This window comes from Protomyctophum parallelum (genome assembly GCF_964188405.1).
Source record: "Protomyctophum parallelum genome assembly, chromosome: 16".
NCBI classification, from domain to species: Eukaryota; Metazoa; Chordata; class Actinopteri; order Myctophiformes; family Myctophidae; genus Protomyctophum; species Protomyctophum parallelum.
Window position 1 is genome coordinate 31,278,661 of NC_139711.1, and position 20,908 is coordinate 31,299,568.

Genomic DNA, 20,908 nt, shown 5'->3' on the forward strand with positions numbered 1-20,908 from the left:
CAAACCATAAACGTTTTTGAAACATTAGATTCCTTTTACATTTTTCTGAATGACAACTAGACATGTGTTATTTCATGTTCTGAACTCAGCGGGCCGCTGTTGCCCAGCGTGTTTTAGTTAGAATAGATGTGTGGCAGAACCTCCTCCATGTAGTGATGTATCATGTATATTGGACAGAAGTATTGAGGCAGACGAAGACCGCACCATCAGGGCTAGAGAGAAAACCATTCACGGATATGAGAAGTGGTTGTTCTTTTGTTTGACACGTGTGGATTACATTCATATTCCTGATACATTTTAATCTTTATCTGGCGGGATATTCATTGTAAAACGGATACTATACGTTTGTTCTGATGAAAGATACATGACACGGAAACAATGATACGGCAAGTACTGTTGTTCATCTCGGTCCTCTCTCTCAGTTCAGTGATCGGACAGATCAGCTACTCCATTCCTGAGGAAATGGCGAAAGGCTCTTTAGTCGGTAATATAGCACAGGATTTAGGTTTAGATGCTAGACGACTATCATCACGCAAAGCTCGTATTCATACAGGAGATAGTGCAGAATACATCGAGCTAAATAAAGAAAGGGGAGTCCTCCTTATCAAAGAAAAAATAGATCGCGAAGCGCTTTGTGGACAGACAACGCCTTGCGCTTTACATTTTCAGATTACTTTAGAAAACCCAATGGAATTTTTCCCAATTACCCTTGAAATCACAGATGTTAATGACAATACCCCTGCGTTTAAAAATAATGAGAGACGATTTGAGATAGGCGAGAATGCTGTAATCGGTTCTAAATTCATGTTAGAGAAAGCAGTGGACTCTGATATAGGACTGAACGGTCTTCAAAGCTATACACTCAAGCCGAGTGACAATTTCATGCTTAAACTGCATAGTCAAGTTGATGGTAGTAAAAAGGTAGAAATGATTCTACAGAAACCGTTAGACCGAGAGAAGCAAGAGCATATTTCATTAATCTTAACGGCTGTGGATGGAGGGGAGCCTCAATTATCAGGGACAATGCAAATTCATGTTACTGTTCTGGACGCTAATGATAACGCTCCGATTTTTACCAAGCCCGTCTATAAGGCAAGCATCACTGAAAATTCTTTAAAGGGAACGCTTATTACAAAAGTGAGTGCGTCTGATGCAGACAAAGGATCTAATGGAGAGGTTACCTACGCCATCGGCGATAGCATGCATAGCGTTTCAATGCTTTTTCACATTACTGACGAGGGTGAGCTTATAGTAAATGGTCCCATTGATTATGAAAAGGCAAAAAACTATCAGATTGATATAGAGGCGACTGATCAAGATGGATTTTCAGATTCTAGTAAAGTAATTATTGAAGTTATTGACATAAATGACAACAGTCCGACCATCAATATGTTTTCAAAATCAGTGGCAATACAAGAAAACTCTCATCCAAATACAGTGGTAGCTATAATGAGTGTAAGTGATCCTGATTCTGAAACTAACGGACAAGTCCATTGTGATATTAATGAAAACATTCCGTTTGCAATCAAATCGACATCTGGTAGTTTCTATAGCCTAGTGACTGATGGTGATTTGGACAGAGAGAGAGCCTCTGAGTATAATATCAGTGTTACGTGTTCAGATGAGGGTGTACCCTCGCTCTCCAGCAGCGTCACTCTCACCTTACAGATCTCTGATGTAAATGACAACGCACCTGTCTTTGAAAAGACCTCATATGAGGCCTATTTGGTAGAAAATAACACACCAGGCCTCTCTGTATTCACAGTGAAAGCCGAAGACTCTGACTGGAACCAGAATTCCCGTGTTTCTTACATACTGCAGGACTCCTCTGTTAACGGGGTGCCCGTCTCCTCATTTGTGTCTGTTAGTGCTGATAGTGGAGTCATACATGCAGTGCGTTCTTTTGATTACGAGCAAATCAAGGATTTCCTGTTCTGTGTTAAAGCTCAGGATGGAGGCTCTCCTCCACTCAGTAGTAACGTGACTGTGAAAATACTGATCCAGGATCAGAATGACAACGCTCCTCAGGTTCTGTACCCAGTCCAGAGTGGGGGCTCTCTGGTGGCTGAAATGGTGCCTCGTTCAGCTGATGTGGGCTATCTGGTCACTAAAGTGGTGGCTGTTGATGTGGACTCTGGACAGAATGCTTGGCTCTCCTATAAATTGCAGAAAGCTACAGACAGAGCGCTTTTTGAAGTTGGATTACAGAATGGAGAAATAAGAACAATCCGTCAAGTCACTGATAAAGACGTTGTGAAACAAAGACTGACTGTTATAGTGGAGGACAACGGACAGCCCTCTCGTTCAGCTACAGTCAATGTTAACGTGGCGGTGGCTGACAGCTTCCCTGAAGTTCTATCAGAGTTCACTGACTTTACACACGACAAGGAGTACAATGACAACCTGACATTTTTCTTAGTCTTGGCATTGGCTGTAGTTTCCTTTCTCTTCATCACGTGTTTAGTAGTGATTATATCAGTGAAAATATACAGATGGAGACAGTCCCGCCTCTATCATTCCAGTCTCCCAGTTATTCCATATTATCCACCACGTTACTCAGACACTTTGGGGTCAGGGACTCTCCCCCATGTGTACAATTACGAGGTGTGCAGGACGACTGACTCCAGAAAGAGTGACTGTAAGTTCGGCAGAGCTGGTAGTCAGAACATACTGATAATGGACCCCAGCTCTACAGGGACAATCCAAAGGATACAGAGTGAAAAGAGCATCCTGGATGAACCAGACTCTCCTCTCGAGGTTAGCATGTTATTCTGCGCATGTTTACGTTTTTGCTGTGTGTGTGTGTGAGTGTGTGTGTGTGTGTGTGTGTGTGTGTGTGTGTGTGTGTGTGTGTGTGTGTGTGTGTGTGTGTGTGTGTGTGTGTGTGTGTGTGTGTGTGTGTGTGTGTGTGTGTGTGTGTGTGTGTGTGTGTGTGTGCATGACAGTGTGAATATAAAGCGACACATTACAACCCATCTTGTTGTATTTTATCTGCTGGGTTTCTTTTTGATATTATATTAAAGGACAACTTCACCACTTTTCAACCTATGTTCATATAATAGGTCCTCACTAATAATCCTGAAAAAAAAAGTTCTACTCAGTCTGTGTCTCATAGTAGGGCTGTGGGCAGTTCAGAAACCGTCCTCCAGTGACATCATCGATGGGGAATACAAGCTAATAGAAACTGCAGGCTTTCTAGTCCTGAAAAGTTGCAACGCGAATATGGAAGCATTAGGCAGAGTTTAAAAAAAATCCGCCTAATGATGATGTCACTGGAGGACGGTTTCTAAAATATTTGATTAATTGATTATTAGTGAGGACCTATTATATGAAGATAGGTTGAAAAGTGGTGAAGTGGTCCTTTAATATTTAATAAAGTAGAATATTTGTGTTCAGCACCATGGACAGCTACACTAGCCTATACTGCAGCTTGTTTTGCTTTTCACTCCATCTGTCTTTGACGTTATGATACTCCATTTCACCTTGATACAAATTATCAAATTTTAATTTGTTTGACAAAATGGCATTATCCAAGTAGCCTATAATAAATGAATTATCCTCGTGGTAGGTGGTTGCGGTGGTGGTATGGTCCAAACGTGCACTCGAGCGAACAAGCCACAGTCGTTTATGGAGGATTATTTGATGGCATTATGTAGCCTTTACATTTTATTAATTTGTTCGGCATCTTGATGTGTTGTTTCATATTCTGAACTCAGCGGGCCGCTGTTGCCCAGCGTGTTTGAGTTAGAGTAGATCTGTGGCAGAATCTCCTCCATGTAGTTGATGCATGAGCAAAACGAAGACCGCAGTACAGAGAAAATCATTCACGGATATAAAAAGTGTTTCCTTTTGTTTGGCGCCAATGTGGATTACATTCATCTTCCTGATACATTTTAATCGTTATCTGGTGGAAAATTAATTGTGAAACGGACACTGCGTTTGATCTGGTAAAAGATACATGACAGAGGAAATAATGAGACGGCAAGTATTGTTGTTTATCTCGGTGCTCTCTCTCAGTTCAGTGCTCGGACAGATCAGCTACTCCATTCCTGAGGAAATGGCAAAAGGCTCTTTAGTCGGTAATATAGCGCAGGATTTAGGTTTAGACGCTAGACGACTGTTATCACGCAAAGCTCGTATTCATACAGGAGATAATACAGAATACATCGAGCTAAATAAAGAAAGGGGAGTCCTCCTTATCAAAGAAAAAATAGATCGCGAAGCGCTTTGCAGACAGACAACGCCTTGTGCTTTACATTTTCAGATCACTTTAGAGAACCCAATGGAATTTTTCCCCATTACTCTTGAAATCACAGATGTTAATGACAATACTCCTGCTTTTAAAAAGGACGAGAGAACATTTGAGATCAGTGAGATTGCGGTAATCGGTTCTAAATTCATGTTAGAGAAAGCCGTAGACTCTGATATAGGACTGAACGGTCTTCAAAGTTACACACTGAAACCAAGTGACAATTTCATGCTTAAACTGCATAATCAATTTGATGGCAGTAAAAAGGTAGAAATGATTTTACAGAAACCGTTAGACCGAGAGAAACAAGAGCACATTTCGTTAATCTTAACGGCTGTGGATGGAGGGGAGCCTCAATTATCAGGAACAATGCAAATTCATGTTACTGTTCTGGACGCTAATGATAACGCTCCGATTTTTACCAAGCCCGTATATAAGGCAAGCATCACTGAAACTTCTTCTAAGGGCACACTTATTACAAAAGTGAGTGCGTCTGATGCAGACAAAGGATCGAATGCAGAGGTTACGTACGCCATCGGTGATAGCATGCATAGCGTTTCAATGCTTTTTCACATTACTGACGAGGGCGAGCTTATATTAAATGGTCCCATTGATTATGAAAATGCAAAACATTATCAGATTGATATAGAGGCGACTGATCAAGGTGGACTCTCAGATTCTAGTAAAGTCATTATTGATATAATTGACATAAATGACAACAGCCCGACCATCAATATGTTTTCAAAATCGGCTACAATACAAGAAAACTCTCTTCCAAATACAGTGGTAGCTATAATGAGTGTAAGTGATCCTGATTCTGAAACTAACGGACAAGTCCATTGTGATATTAATGAAAACATTCCGTTTGCAATCAAATCGACATCTGGTAGTTTCTATAGCCTAGTGACTGATGGCGATTTGGACAGAGAGAGAGCCTCTGAGTATAACATCAGTGTGACGTGTTCTGATGAGGGACTACCCTCACTCTCCAGCAGCGTCACTCTCACCTTACAGATCTCTGATGTAAATGACAACGCTCCTGTCTTTGAAAAGACCTCATATGAGGCCTATTTGGTAGAAAATAACACACCAGGCCTCTCTGTATTCACAGTTAAAGCCGAAGACTCTGACTGGAACCAGAATTCCCGTGTTTCTTACATACTGCAGGACTCCTCTATTAACGGGGTGCCCGTCTCCTCATTTGTGTCTGTTAGTGCTGATAGTGGAGTCATACATGCAGTGCGTTCTTTTGATTACGAGCAAATCAAGGATTTCCAGTTCTGTGTTAAAGCTCAGGACGGAGGCTCTCCTCCACTCAGTAGTAACGTGACTGTGAAAATACTTATCCAGGATCAGAATGACAACGCTCCTCAGGTTCTGTACCCAGTCCAGAGTGGGGGCTCTCTGGTGGCTGAAATGGTGCCTCGTTCAGCTGATGTGGGCTATCTGGTCACTAAAGTGGTGGCTGTTGATGTGGACTCTGGACAGAATGCTTGGCTCTCCTATAAATTGCAGAAAGCTACAGACAGGGCGCTTTTTGAAGTTGGATTACAGAATGGAGAAATAAGAACAATCCGTCAAGTCACTGATAAAGACATTGTGAAACAAAGACTGACTGTTATAGTGGAGGACAACGGACAGCCCTCTCGTTCAGCTACAGTCAATGTTAACGTTGCGGTGGCTGACAGCTTCCCTGAAGTTCTCTCAGAGTTCACTGACTTTACACACGGCAAGGAGTACAATGACAACTTGACGTTTTTTTTAGTATTGGCGTTGGCTGTAGTTTCTTGTTTGTTTATCACGTGTCTAGTGGTCATTATATCAGTGAAAATATACAGATGGAGACAGTCCCGCCTCTATCATTCCAGTCTCCCAGTGATTCCATATTATCCACCACGTTACTCAGACACTTTGGGGACAGGGACTCTTCCTCATGTGTACAATTACGAGGTGTGCAGGACCACTGACTCCAGAAAGAGTGACTGTAAGTTCGGCAGAGCTGGTAGTCAGAACATATTGATCATGGACCCCAATTATACAGGGACGTTACAGCGGATACAGAGTGAAAAGAGCATCCTGGATGAACCAGACTCTCCACTGGAGGTTTGAATATTACACAATACATAATATTTACTATTTGGTTTTGGCATGGTTGATTTGAAAACCCGGTGTTTTTACATTTTTTATGAACATATCACAAACTATTTCCGTGTGTGTGTGTGTGTGTGTGTGTGTGTGTGTGTGTGTGTGTGTGTGTGTGTGTGTGTGTGTGTGTGTGTGTGTGTGTGTGTGTGTGTGTGTGTGTGTGTGTGTGTGTGTGTGTGTGTGTGTGTGTGTGTGTGTGTGTGTGTGTGTGTGTGTGTGTGTGTGTGTGTGTGTGTGTGCGTGCGTGCGTGCGTGCGTTTCTTTTTAGGGGCGCTAGCCCCTCCTATGCCCAGCTTTGTGTGTATATGAGCACGGAATGTGCTCCGCTGATTGGCTGAGCACGGAATGTGATGTATATTGTAAGAGGCGAGCACCCCTCACTTAATCACACGAGTGATTTTGTTTTTCTTGGAATTGTTTTGGAAATGTGGCTTCAGCACCATGGACAGTTGCACCATACTGTGGCTTGCTTTCTTTGTCCGTGAAAATGTGATGCTATAATCAGCCACTATATCTCTTACCTTGCAATTTATTTCATTTATAGTAGCCCTTTGCCTTAATGACAAAACGGCTTTTCGTGGTATGGTGCATGCTCGTAAGTATATACCTCCTCTTGCTGGTGATATTTTGCTCATGCAGTTTCTTATTCTAAACTCAACGGGCCGCTATTGGACAGGGTGTTTGAGTTAGATTGTAGCAGAACCTCCCCTATTTACTTGATGTACTGGACAAAACATTATACAGACGAAGACCGCACCATTAGCAGTACAGAGAACACATCACACCAAGCGTTTTTTATTTTGTTTCATACATGTGGATTGCATCCATGTTCCTGATACATTTTTAATTCATGTCGTGTGGAATACTATATATTTGTAAAACGGATAACAGTCCTATACGTTTTTTCTGGCGAAAGAGAAATGTCAGAGGCAACAATGAGACGGCAAGTACTGTTGATTATCTCGGTCCTCTCTCTCAGTTCAGTGCTCGGACAGATCAGTTACTCCATTCCTGAGGAAATGGCGAAAGGCTCTTTAGTTGGTAATATAGCGCAGGATTTAGGTTTAGATGCTAAGAGACTATCATCACGCAAAGCTCGTATTTTTACAGGAGATAGTGCAGAATACATTGAGCTAAATAAAGAAAGGGGAGTCCTCCTCATCAAAGAAAAAATAGATCGTGAATCGCTATGTGGAAAGACAACGCCTTGTGCTTTACATTTTCAGATCACTTTAGAGAACCCAATGGAATTATTCCCCATTACTCTTGAAATCACAGATGTTAATGACAATTCTCCCGTTTTTCAAAAAAACGAGAGAAGGTTTGAGATCAGTGAGATTGCTGTAATTGGTTCTAAATTCATGTTAGAGAAAGCAGTTGACACTGATATAGGATTGAATGGTCTTCAAAGTTACACACTGAAACCAAGTGACAATTTCATTATTAAAATGCATAATAAATTTGATGGCAGTAAAAAGGTAGAAATGATTCTACATAAACCGTTAGACCGAGAGAAACAAGAGCATATTTCGTTAATCTTAACGGCTGTGGATGGAGGGGAGCCTCAATTATCAGGAACAATGCAAATTCATATTACTGTTCTGGATGTAAATGATAATGCTCCGATATTTACCAAACCAGTCTATAAGGCAAGCATCACTGAAAACTCTTTAAAGGGCACACTTATTACAAAAGTGAGTGCGTCTGATGCAGACAAAGGATCTAATGGAGAGGTTACCTACGCCATCGGTGATAGCATGCATAGCGTATCAATGCTTTTTCACATTACTGACGAGGGTGATCTTAAATTAAATGGTCCCATTGATTATGAAAAGGCAAAAAATTATGAGATTGATATAGAGGCGACTGATGAAGGTGGACTCTCAGATTCGAGTAAAGTTATTATTGATATAATTGATATAAATGACAACAGCCCGACCATCAATATGATTTCAAAATCTGTTTCAGTACAAGAGGACTCTCCTATAAATACAGTCGTAGCTATGATGAGTGTAAACGATCCTGATTCTGAAACTAACGGACAAGTCCACTGTATTATAAATGAAAACATCCCATTTGCAATCAAATCTACATCTGGTAATTTCTATAGCATAGTAACAGAAGATGAGTTGGACCGAGAGAGAGCTTCTGAATATAATATCAGTGTGACGTGTTCTGATGAGGGAGTGCCCTCACTCTCTAGCAGTGTCACTCTGACCTTACAGATCTTAGATGTAAATGACAACACGCCGGTCTTTGAGAAGACCTCATATGAGGCCTACATAGTAGAAAACAACACGCCAGGCTTCTCTATATTCACAGTGAAAGCTATAGATGCTGACTGGAACCAGAATGCTCGTGTTTCATACATCCTGGAGGACTCCTCTTTTAACGGAGTGCCCGTCTCCTCATATGTGTCTGTTAGTGCTGATAGTGGAGTCATACATTCAGTGCGTTCTTTTGACTATGAGCAACTCAAGGATTTCCAGTTCCGTGTCAAAGCGCAAGATGGAGGCTCTCCTCCACTCAGTAGTAACGTGACAGTAAAAATAGTCATCGAGGACCAGAATGACAATGCTCCTCAGGTTCTGTATCCAGTCCAGAGTGGTGGTTCTCTCGTGGCTGAAATGGTGCCTCGTTCAGCAGATGTGGGCTATCTGGTCACTAAAGTGGTGGCTGTTGATGTGGACTCTGGACAGAATGCCTGGCTTTCTTATAAACTTCAGAAACCTACAGACAGGGCGCTGTTTGAAGTGGGGTTACAGAATGGAGAAATAAGAACCATCCGTCAAGTCACTGATAAAGACGTTGTGAAACAAAGGCTGACTGTTATAGTGGAGGACAACGGACAGCCCTCTCGTTCAGCTACAGTCCTTGTTAATGCAGTGGTGGCTGACAGCTTCCCTGAAGTTCTTTCAGAGTTCACTGACTTTACACACGACAAGGAGTACAACGACAACCTGACGTTTTTCTTAGTGTTAGCTTTGGCTGTAGTTTCCTTCCTCTTCATCACGTGTTTAGTAGTGATTATATCAGTGAAAATATACAGATGGAGACAGTCCCGCCTCTATCATTCCAGTCTCCCAGTTATTCCATATTATCCACCACGTTACTCAGACACTTTGGGGTCAGGGACTCTCCCCCATGTGTACAATTACGAGGTGTGCAGGACCACTGACTCCAGAAAGAGTGACTGTAAGTTCGGCAGGGCTGGTAGTCAGAACATACTGATCATGGACCCCAGCTCTACAGGGACGATGCAAAGGATACAGACTGAAAAGAACATCCTGGATGAACCAGACTCTCCTCTAGAGGTTAGAACGTTAAACTGCACATCTTTCCTTGTGTGAGCATGTGAAATATATAGACAACAATAGTTCAATATTGTGATCATATACCAGGCATAAAATGCCTGTGTGTGTGTGTGTGTGTGTGTGTGTGTGTGTGTGTGTGTGTGTGTGTGTGTGTGTGTGTGTGTGTGTGTGTGTGTGTGTGTGTGTGTGTGTGTGTGTGTGTGTGTGTGTGTGTGTGTGTTGAAGTTAAATACGAATGAATTCGGCTGGAACTGCCCGATAATGACATTAGTGACTCATGTTACTTACGTCATAAACTGGTCATAACATGAGGTCCGAGATCCACTGGGAAGCCACGCCGTTATTTGAACCCATCTTGTTGTATTTTATTCTACAGTTTGGTTATTGATTATATAATTTCGTTAAGTGTAAATCGTGTTTCAGCACCATGGACAGCTACACTACGCAAGTGTATGCAGGCTGCTTTTCTTCTCGACATCTCTCTTTGACTCACGTTATCGTACCCCCACTTCTCACCTTTATGCAAATTATTTATTTTAATATCACAGTCTTTGACATGGCATGTCCAAGTATCCTTTAATACATGAAGTAGGCCTATCCTCGTGGTTGTCTAGTATGATCAACATGTACACTCAAGCACTATAACAAACCATAAACGTTTTTGAAACATTAGATTCCTTTTATATTTTTATGAATGACAACTAGACATGTGTTATTTCATGTTCTGAACTCAGCGGGCCGCTGTTGCCCAGCGTGTTTTAGTTAGAATAGATGTGTGGCAGAACCTCCTCCATGTAGTGATGTATCATGTATATTGGACAGAAGTATTGAGGCAGACGAAGACCGCACCATCAGGGCTAGAGAGAAAACCATTCACGGATATGAGAAGTGCATGTTCTTTTGTTTGACACGTGTGGATTACATTCATATTCCTGATACATTTTAATCTTTATCAGGCGAGATATTCATTGTAAAACGGATACTATACGTTTGTTCTGGTGAAAGATACAAGACACGGAAACAATGAGACGGCAAGTACTGTTGTTTATCTCGGTTCTCTCTCTCTGTTCAGTTCTCGGACAGATCAGCTATTCTATTCCTGAGGAAATGGCGAGAGGCTCTTTAGTTGGTAAAATAGCGCAGGATTTAGGTTTAGATGCTAGACGACTATTATCACGCAAAGCTCGTATTCATACAGGAGATAGTGCAGAATACATCGAGCTAAATAAAGAAAGGGGAGTCCTCCTTATCAAAGAAAAAATAGATCGAGAAGTGCTTTGCAGACAGACAACGCCTTGTGCTTTACATTTTCAGATCACTTTAGAAAACCCAATGGAAATTTACCCAATTACTCTTGAAATCACAGATGTCAATGACAATACTCCTGCTTTTAAAAAGGACGAGAGAACATTTGAGATAGGCGAGAATGCTGTAATCGGTTCTAAATTCATGTTAGAGAAAGCAGTTGACTCTGATATAGGACTAAATGGTCTTCAAAGCTATACACTCAAGCCGAGTGACAATTTCATGCTTAAACTGCATAGTCAAGTTGATGGCAGTAAAAAGGTAGAAATGATTTTACAGAAACCGTTAGACCGAGAGAAACAAGAGCATATTTCGTTAATCTTAACGGCTGTGGATGGAGGAGAGCCTCAATTATCAGGAACAATGCAAATTCACGTTACTGTTCTGGACGTTAATGATAACGCTCCGATTTTTACGAAACCGGTTTATAAGGCAAGCATCACTGAAAATTCTTTAAAGGGCACACTTATTACAAAAGTGAGTGCGTCTGATGCAGACAAAGGATCGAATGGAGAGGTTACCTACGCCATCGGTGATAGCATGCATAGCGTTGCAATGCTTTTTCACATTACTGACGAGGGCGAGCTTATATTAAAAGGGCCCATTGATTATGAAAATGCTAAAAATTATCAGATTGATATAGAGGCCACTGATCAAGGTGGACTGTCAGATTCTAGTAAAGTCAGTATTGATGTAATTGACATAAATGACAACAGCCCGACCATCAATATGTTTTCAAAATCGGCTACAATACAAGAGAACTGTCCTTCAAATACAGTGGTAGCTATAATGAGTGTAAGTGATCCTGATTCTGAAACTAACGGACAAGTACATTGTGATATTAATGACAACGTCCCATTTGCCATCAAATTGACATCTAGTTTCTATAACCTAGTGACTGATGGTGATTTGGACAGAGAGAGAGCCTCTGAGTATAACATCAGTGTGACGTGTTCTGATGAGGGAGTGCCTTCGCTCTCCAGCAGCGTCACTCTCACCTTACAGATCTCTGATGTGAATGACAACGCGCCTGTCTTTGAAAAGTCTTCATATGAGGCCTTTTTTGTCGAAAACAACGCGCCAGGAGTCTCTATATTCACAGTGAAAGCCAGAGACTCTGACTGGAATCAAAATGCCCGTGTTTCATACATACTGGAAGACTCCTCTGTTAATGGAGTGCCAGTCTCCTCATATGTGTCTGTTAGTGCTGATAGTGGAGTCATACATGCGGTGCGTTCTTTTGACTACGAGCAGATCAAGGAGTTCCTGTTCTGTGTAAAGGCTCAGGATGGAGGCTCTCCTCCACTCAGTAGTAATGTGACTGTGAAAATACTGATCCAGGACCAGAATGACAACGCTCCTCAGGTTCTGTATCCAGTCCAGAGTAGTGGTTCTCTGGTGGCTGAAATGGTGCCTCGTTCAGCAGATGTGGGCTATCTGGTCACTAAAGTGGTGGCTGTTGATGTGGACTCTGGCCAGAATGCATGGCTCTCCTATAAACTACAGAAAGCCACAGACAGGGCGCTGTTTGAAGTGGGATTACAGAATGGAGAAATAAGAACCATCCGTCAAGTCACTGATAAAGATGCTGTGAAACAAAGAGTAACTGTCATAGTGGAGGACAACGGACAGCCCTCTCGTTCAGCTACAGTCAATGTTAACGTGGCGGTGGCTGACAGCTTCCCTGAAGTTTTCTCAGAGTTCACTGACTTTACACACGACAAGGAGTACAATGACAATTTGACGTTTTTCTTAGTGTTGGCTTTGGCTGTAGTTTCCTTTCTCTTCATCACGTGTTTAGTTGTTATTATATCAGTGAAAATATACAGATGGAGACAGTCCCACCTCTATCATTCCAGTCTCCCTGTGATTCCATATTATCCACCACGTTACTCAGACACTTTGGGTTCAGGAACTCTCCCTCATGTGTACAATTACGAGGTCTGCAGGACGACTGACTCAAGGAAGAGTGACTGTAAATTCGGCAGAGCTGGTAGTCAGAACATTCTTATAATGGACCCCAGTTCTACAGAGACGATGCTGAGAATGCAGAGCGAAAAGAGCATCTTGGATGAACCAGACTCTCCTCTAGAGGTTAGAATGCTGAACTGTACATCTTTACTTTTGTGTTGTGTGAGTGTGGAATCTCTAGACAACAATAGATTCATATTGCGATCACATATAAGACATAGGCCTACAATGCAAGTGAAGTGCCGTTATTCCATCGTGTTGTATATTTTTTCTAAGGTTTATTTATGTATTGTATTATTTTGTTAAGTGTAACTTGTGTTTCAGCACCATGGACAGCTAGGCTAGTGTATGCAAGGGGGCTTTTCTTCTCACTCCACCTCTCTTTGACTCACGTTATCGTACTCCCACTTCTAACCTTTATGCAAATGTGTTCATTTTAATAGGACAGACTTTGACATAATGGCATTTCCAAGTATCCTTTAATAAATTAAGTATCCTCGTGGTATTCTAGAATGGTCGACATGTTCACTCAAGCATTAACAAACTATACACGTTCATGGAAGATTAGAATGATTAGATGCCTATTCAATTTTTATAAATTGCATGTATGTGTCATTTCATATTCTGAACTCAGCGGGCATGCATGCGTGCGTCCGTGCGTGTGTGTCGCTTGAATTGGGCCCAGACTTTGCCCAATAGTGAGATGACTAACGTCATATTACTGACTTGTTGTATTTTTTGTTTACTGCATGGGTTTATGTATTGCTATAATTATTTAATTATGTTGAGAAATTGTGTTTCAGCACCATGGACAGCGACACTAGCCTTCTGTCTGCAGCTTGCTTTGCTTCTCACTCCATCTCTCTTTGACTCACGTTATCATATTCCCACTTCTCACCTTTATACAAATAATTTAATTTTAATAGGACAGTCTTTGACATGGCATTTCCAAGTAGCTATAAATGAATTATCCTCGTGGTTGTGGTGGTGGTGGTGTGGTCAACATGTGCACTCAAGCACGAACAAACCATATGTTTATGAAAGATTAAATGGAATATTTAGACTATTACATTTCACTTGTTGGACATCTTGATATGTGTTATTTCATGTTCTGAACTCAGCGGGCCGCTGTTGCCCAGCGTGTTTGAGTTAGAATAGAGCTGTTGCAGAACCTCCTCCATGTGTATTGGATAGAAATGTTAGACAGACGAAGACCGCACCGTCAGGGCTACAGACAAAACCATTCACGGATATGAAAAGTGCATGTTCTTTTGTTTGGCAAGTGTGGATTACATTCATGTTCCTGATGCATTTGTATTCCTATTGGGCGGAATATTCATTCTAAAAAGGATACTACGTTTGTTCTGGTGAAAGATATGACACAGAGCGAGGAAACAATGAGACGGCAAGTACTGTTGTTCATCTCGGTCCTCTCTCTCAGTTCAGTGCTCGGACAGATCAGCTACTCCATTCCTGAGGAAATGGCGAAAGGCTCTTTAGTCGGTAATATAGCGCAGGATTTAGGTTTAGATGCTAGGCGACTATTATCACGCAAAGCTCGTATTCATACAGGGGATAGTGCAGAATACATCGAGCTAAATAAACAAAGGGGAGTCCTCCTTATCAAAGAAAAAATAGATCGCGAAGCGCTTTGCGGACAAACAACGCCTTGTGCTTTACATTTTCAGATCACTTTAGAAAATCCAATGGAATTTTTCCCCATTACTCTTGAAATCACAGATGTTAATGACAATACTCCTGTTTTTCAAAAGGACGAGAGAACATTTGAGATCAGTGAGATTGCGGTAATTGGTTCTAAATTCATGTTAGAGAAAGCAATTGACCCTGATATAGGACTGAACGGTCTTCAAAGTTACACACTGAAACCGAGTGACAATTTCATGCTTAAACTGCATAGTCAAGTTGATGGCAGTAAAAAGGTAGAAATGATTTTACAGAAACCGTTAGACCGAGAGAAACAAGAGCATATTTCCTTAATCTTAACGGCTGTGGATGGAGGAGAGCCTCAATTATCAGGAACAATGCAAATTCATATTACTGTTCTGGACGCTAATGATAACGCTCCGATATTTACCAAGCCCGTTTATAAGGCAAGCATCACTGAAAATTCTTTAAAGGGAACGCTTGTTACAAAATTAAGCGCGTCTGATGCAGACAAAGGATCGAATGGAGAGGTTACCTACGCCATCGGTAATAGCATGCATAGCGTTTCAATGCTTTTTCACATCACTGACGAGGGCGAGCTTATATTAAATGGTCCCATTGATTATGAAAAAGCTAAACATTATCAGATTGATATAGAGGCGACTGATCAAGGTGGACTCTCAGATTCGAGTAAAGTCATTATTGATATAATTGACATAAATGACAACAGTCCGACAATCAATATGTTTTCAAAATCAGTGGCAATACAAGAAAACTCTCCTCCAAATACAGTGGTAGCTATAATGAGTGTAAGTGATCCTGATTCTGAAACAAACGGACAAGTCCATTGTGATATTAATGAAAACATTCCATTTGCAATCAAATCGACATCTGGTAGTTTCTATAGCCTAGTGATTGATGGTGATTTGGACAGAGAGAGAGCCTCTGAGTATAACATCAGTGTGACGTGTTCTGATGAGGGTGTGCCTTCGCTCTACAGCAGCGTCACTCTGACCTTACAGATCTCTGATGTAAATGACAACGCACCTGTCTTTGAAAAAACATCATATGAGGCATATTTGGTAGAAAACAACACACCAGGACTATCTATATTCACAGTGAAAGCCAGAGACTCTGACTGGAACCAGAATTCCCGTGTCTCTTACATCCTGGAGGACTCGTCTGTTACCGGAGTGGTCGTCTCTTCATATGTGTCTGTTAGTGCTGATAGTGGAGTCATACATGCAGTGCGTTCTTTTGACTACGAGCAGATCAAGGAGTTCCAGTTCTGTGTAAAAGCTCAGGATGGAGGCTCTCCTCCACTCAGTAGTAATGTGACTGTGAAAATACTGATCCAGGACCAGAATGACAACGCTCCTCAGGTTCTATATCCAGTCCAAAGTGGTAGCTCTCTGGTGGCTGAAATGGTGCCTCGTTCAGCTGATGTGGGCTATCTGGTCACTAAAGTGGTGGCTGTTGATGTGGACTCTGGACAGAATGCCTGGCTCTCCTATAAATTGCAGAAAGCTACAGACAGGGCGCTTTTTGAAGTTGGATTACAGAATGGAGAAATAAGAACAATCCGTCAAGTCACTGATAAAGATGTTGTGAAACAACGGCTGACTGTTATAGTGGAGGACAACGGACAGCCCTCTTGTTCAGCTACAGTCAATGTTAACGTAGCGGTGTCTGACAGCTTCCCTGAAGTTCTCTCAGAGTTCACTGACTTTACACACGAAAAGGAGTACAATGACAACCTGACGTTTTTCTTAGTCTTGGCGTTGGTTGTAGTTTCTTTTCTCTTCATCACGTGTTTAGTTGTTATTATATCTGTGAAAATATACAGATGGAGACAGTCCCGCCTCTATCATTCCAGTCTCCCAGTTATTCCATATTATCCACCACGTTACTCAGACACTTTGGGCTCCGGGACTCTCCCACATGTGTACAATTATGAGGTGTGCAGGACGACAGACTCCAGGATGAGTGACAATAAGTTCGGCAGAGCTGGTAGTCAGAACATACTGATCATGGACCCCAGTTCTACAGGGACAATGCAGAGGATACAGCATGAAAAGAGCATCTTGGATGAACCAGACTCTCCTCTAGAGGTTAGAATTGTAACCCCGTTTACACTAAACAATAATGATGCTACATAGCACTAAAAGCAATTTGGTTTTTTTTGTGCTATATAGCGCCTGTCCGGTTGTATAACGTGGTCAATTGAACCACTATCTAAGCTGAAGAAGGCTAAACAACCTCCAAGGGACCATACAGGGCATAGCAGTGGCGGCCATTTTCTGGTTCCACCGTTCCAAGCGACATTCATTTTTGCCATAGAGGGGCGCTTTTATCATCATACATCATCATACATCAGCCAGTCAAATCACCACATTCCGTGCTACGGACACACACACAAAGCTGTAGGGGCTAGCGCCCCTCAAAAAATATTGATATATCAATTCATTTAAGCCTATATAATCAAGCCACCCAGGATCCTGTTGAAACATTACATTTTTTTTAACCATAAAACATTTTATTCTGTAAAAAGAAACAAGAAAAAAAATGTTTTGAATATTTAATTTTATATACTGTATTTATTAAATACCCCTTGTTTTTGTTTTAATGTTTTTATTTCTTTTTTGTCTTATTTCTTTCTCAGAATCAAATGTGTTATGCTTCACTAGGATCTAGGATGGCTTGATTCTATAGGTTTAAAAGAATTGATATAAATATTTTTGGATCTCTATGGAAAGAAATTAATGGGATCTGGAATGATGGAACCAGAACATGGCCGCCATGGCTATGTCTAGGGCATAGGGGCTCTCTCTCTTACATAATAAATGCACATTCCGTTTTATTGCAATTGTCTTTCTGCATTTATGTTGCTTCCCCTAACCCTAGACTAGGGGGTGTAACAATGGGCCAGCCAACACAAAAAACACAGTGAAATTAAATTGAGAGCCAAGTTTAAATCGGTTTCAGCACCTCGGAGAGCGACGCAGTCTGCACTTGCAGTTTGTTTCCCTATTATTTTTATTCGTCGCCACAGTTGAAATATTTAGTTATTATTATTATTTATTTGTGGTAAGGTTTAGTTGTGCTTACGTGTTTATGCAGTATGTTCATCCCAACTGGAGGGCAACGGCCGTCAATATAAACTTATATTTAATAGACTTCATGCACTTTGTGGGACTAAACTCTTAGGGCCGCTGTTGGCCAATTTCTCAGTGTAGCCTACGAACATATCATCGTCAGCAGTACCTCCCCATCTCAGGCTAACTGAGGGAGAAAGGGGTTAGAAGCAGAGAGCATTGTCAAATTGTGAACACTATACTAACATCGATCTATACTGTTTTTCTGTTTTGTTTTCCTTCGCCGAATTGGAATGGAATAATTTTCTCTTGATACCATGGAACAATTTCTAACTCGATTTTACCTTCACTGAATGGATTACTTTATTTCCTGACTCTGGAAAAATGTCGAGAACAATGAGACGGCAAGTACTGTTGTTTATCTCGATCCTCTCTCTCAGTTTAGTGCTCGGACAAATCAGCTACTCCATTCCTGAGGAAATGGCGAAAGGCTCTTTAGTCGGTAATGTCGTACAGGACTTAGGTTTAGATGTTAAAAGATTAAATTCAGGTAAAGCCCGCGTATATTCCGGTGGTAGCAGAGAGTATATCGCATTGAATAAAGAAAGAGGAATCCTCGTAATCAAGGAGAGAATAGACAGAGAGGCGCTCTGTGGACAGACGACGCCTTGCGCTATACATTTACAGATTATTCTGGACGAGCCCATAGAATTTTACAGCATAACAGTTGAAATCACAGACATTAATGACAACCCACCCACTTTCGAGAAAAATGAAATTACGTTCAAAATAAGCGAGTCCGCAGTCAGCGGGTCGAAATTTGATTTGGAACGGGCGATGGATTTAGACGTTGGGCATAATGGTGTTCAAAGTTATGTTCTGAAGCCAACTGATCATTTTGCACTTAAATTACACAATCAAGCTGATGGAAGAAAAAACGTTGAGATGATTTTACAGAAAACCCTTGACAGAGAGAAACACGAGCATATAGCTTTAGTTCTGACAGCCATAGATGGAGGAGAGCCCCAGATGTCTGGAACAATGCAGATTCTCATCACGGTGTTGGACGCAAACGATAACGCTCCGGTTTTTACGCAGCCCGTATACAAAGCTACTGTGACAGAAAATTCTCCAAAAGGGACAATAGTTACTACAATTGGCGCATCAGATGCAGATCATGGATCGAATGGAAGAATAACATATTCAATCAGGAACACTCAAGATGATATCAAGGGCATATTTGAGGTAAATGAGGAAAGCGGAGAGGTCAGGGTAATTGGAAACATAGACTACGAAAAGGCACGAAACTACCAGATAAATTTACGCGCAAGTGATGATGGAGGACTCACAGACTCTTGTAAGGTGATAGTCGATGTTATGGATATGAATGATAATAAGCCAGTTATAAATATTATGTCTAAATCAAACGTCATAAGTGAAGATTCAAAAACGAATACTGTCGTTACAGTATTTAATATTCAAGATCCAGACTCTGGAGAAAATGGTAAAGTCCAATGCATAATGAATGACAATATGCCATTCTTATTAAAGTCGACATCAAACAATTTCTATAGCCTTGTGACAGACAGTGATTTAGACCGAGAGAGAGACTCGGGATATAATATCAGTGTGACGTGTTCTGATGAGGGAGTGCCCTCGCTCTCCAGTAGCGTCAATTTCACATTGCAGATCTCAGATGTGAACGACAACGCACCTGTCTTTGAGGAAACATCATATGAAGCCCTTCTTATAGAAAACAACACACCGGGCCTGTCTATATTCACATCAAAGGCTAGAGACGCGGATTGGAACCAGAATGCTCGTGTTTCTTACATACTGGAGGACTCCTCTGTTAATGGAGTGCCAGTCTCCTCATATGTGTCTGTTAGTGCCGATAGTGGAGTCATACATGCAGTGCGCTCTTTTGACTACGAGCAGATTAAGGACTTCCAGTTCTGCATCAAAGCTCAGGATGGAGGCTCTCCTCCACTCAGTAGTAATGTGACTGTGAAAATACTGATCCAGGACCAGAATGACAACGCCCCTCAGGTTCTATATCCAGTACAAACCAGCAGTGCACTGGTGGCTGAAATGGTGCCTCGTTCAGCAGATGTCGGCTATCTCGTCACTAAAGTGGTGGCTGTTGATGCGGACTCTGGACAGAATGCCTGGCTGTCATATAAACTGCAGAAAGCTACAGACAGGGCGCTGTTTGAAGTGGGATTACAGAATGGAGAAATTAGAACCATCCGTCAAGTTACTGATAAAGATGTTATGAAACAGAGACTGACTGTTATAGTGGAGGACAACGGACAGCCCTCTCGTTCAGCTACAGTCAATGTTAACGTGGCGGTGGCTGACAGCTTCCCTGAAGTTCTTTCAGAGTTCACTGACTTTACATACGAAAAGGAGTACAATGACAACCTGACGTTTTTCTTAGTCTTGGCTTTGGCTGTAGTTTCCTTTCTCTTCATCACGTGTTTAGTCGTTATTATTTCAGTGAAAATATACAGAAGGAGACAGTCCCGCCTATATCATTCCAGCCTGCCCGTGATTCCATATTATCCACCACGTTACTCAGACACTTTGGGGACAGGGACTCTCCCTCATGTGTACAATTACGAGGTGTGCAGGACAACTGACTCCAGAATGAGTGACTGTAAATTCGGCAGAGCTGGTAGTGAGAACATACTGATCATGGACCCCAGTTCTACAGGGACAATGCAGCGAATACAGAGTGAAAAGAGCATCTTAGATGAACCAGACTCTCCTCTAGAGGTTAGACTTCTTTAATCTTATGTCATAGAAAACCTGTGGTCATTTGTGACCTTCTTTTGACTGTTTGGTTAATTTTCAGCACCACGGATAGCAATTTACAAATCACAGCATGTACCTGTCCTGTACCCATGTCTCTTTCCCTACACATTTTTAGCTTGTATCCCTAGACTGAAGCGAAACGTAATTGTTTCTAATGAAACACACCTTATTTTAACCCTGTAGCTTGAATTAACTATATCTTCGCCACAACTATAATATCGTGGAGTCTCAATATCCACTTAAAAATGTAGGTTCAGGCTATTAGATTAAACAGTTATTTTGGATGTCCATTTATTTTGTATTACTCGTGCATGTTATTGTCTGCTCTGAACACGAAGAGCCGCTGT

The 20,908-nt window shown here is 41.5% G+C and overlaps 4 protein-coding genes across 9 annotated transcripts in view; 3 read left to right on the forward strand and 1 right to left on the reverse strand.

The window, feature by feature from the left end:
* The window catches only part of LOC310873755 (protein diaphanous homolog 1-like), a gene marked incomplete at its 3' end in the record, with an annotated part of 344,698 nt that overhangs the window by 20,680 nt on the left and 303,110 nt on the right, over positions 1-20,908 (reverse strand). The gene's annotated exons all lie outside the window — the stretch shown is intronic.
* The window catches only part of LOC310872942 (protocadherin gamma-C5-like), a gene marked incomplete at its 5' end in the record, with an annotated part of 105,676 nt that overhangs the window by 19,684 nt on the left and 65,084 nt on the right, over positions 1-20,908 (forward strand). Inside the window, one exon of one of the 6 annotated variants that reach the window (XM_083785154.1) lies at positions 3,959-6,352. The exons of 2 other annotated variants lie outside the window; for them this stretch is intronic. In XM_083785154.1, the coding sequence (XP_083641280.1) occupies positions 3,959-6,352 (2,394 nt within the window). Of the gene's footprint in view, positions 1-3,958; positions 6,353-7,173; positions 9,709-14,375; positions 16,761-18,128; positions 20,523-20,908 lie in introns of those variants that run through there. 3 more of the 6 variants (XM_083785153.1, XM_083785157.1, XM_083785152.1) reach the window with 3 other exon arrangements.
* Positions 379-3,743, forward strand: LOC310873281 (protocadherin beta-16-like; the record flags this gene model as incomplete). Its single annotated transcript, XM_083785618.1, has 2 exons — positions 379-2,775; positions 3,717-3,743. 2 exons carry the CDS (start codon positions 379-381, stop codon positions 3,741-3,743), a joined length of 2,424 nt encoding a protein of 807 aa, XP_083641744.1.
* On the forward strand, positions 10,732-13,329 carry LOC310873284 (protocadherin beta-16-like; the record flags this gene model as incomplete). Its single annotated transcript, XM_083785625.1, has 2 exons — positions 10,732-13,146; positions 13,309-13,329. 2 exons carry the CDS (start codon positions 10,732-10,734, stop codon positions 13,327-13,329), a joined length of 2,436 nt encoding a protein of 811 aa, XP_083641751.1.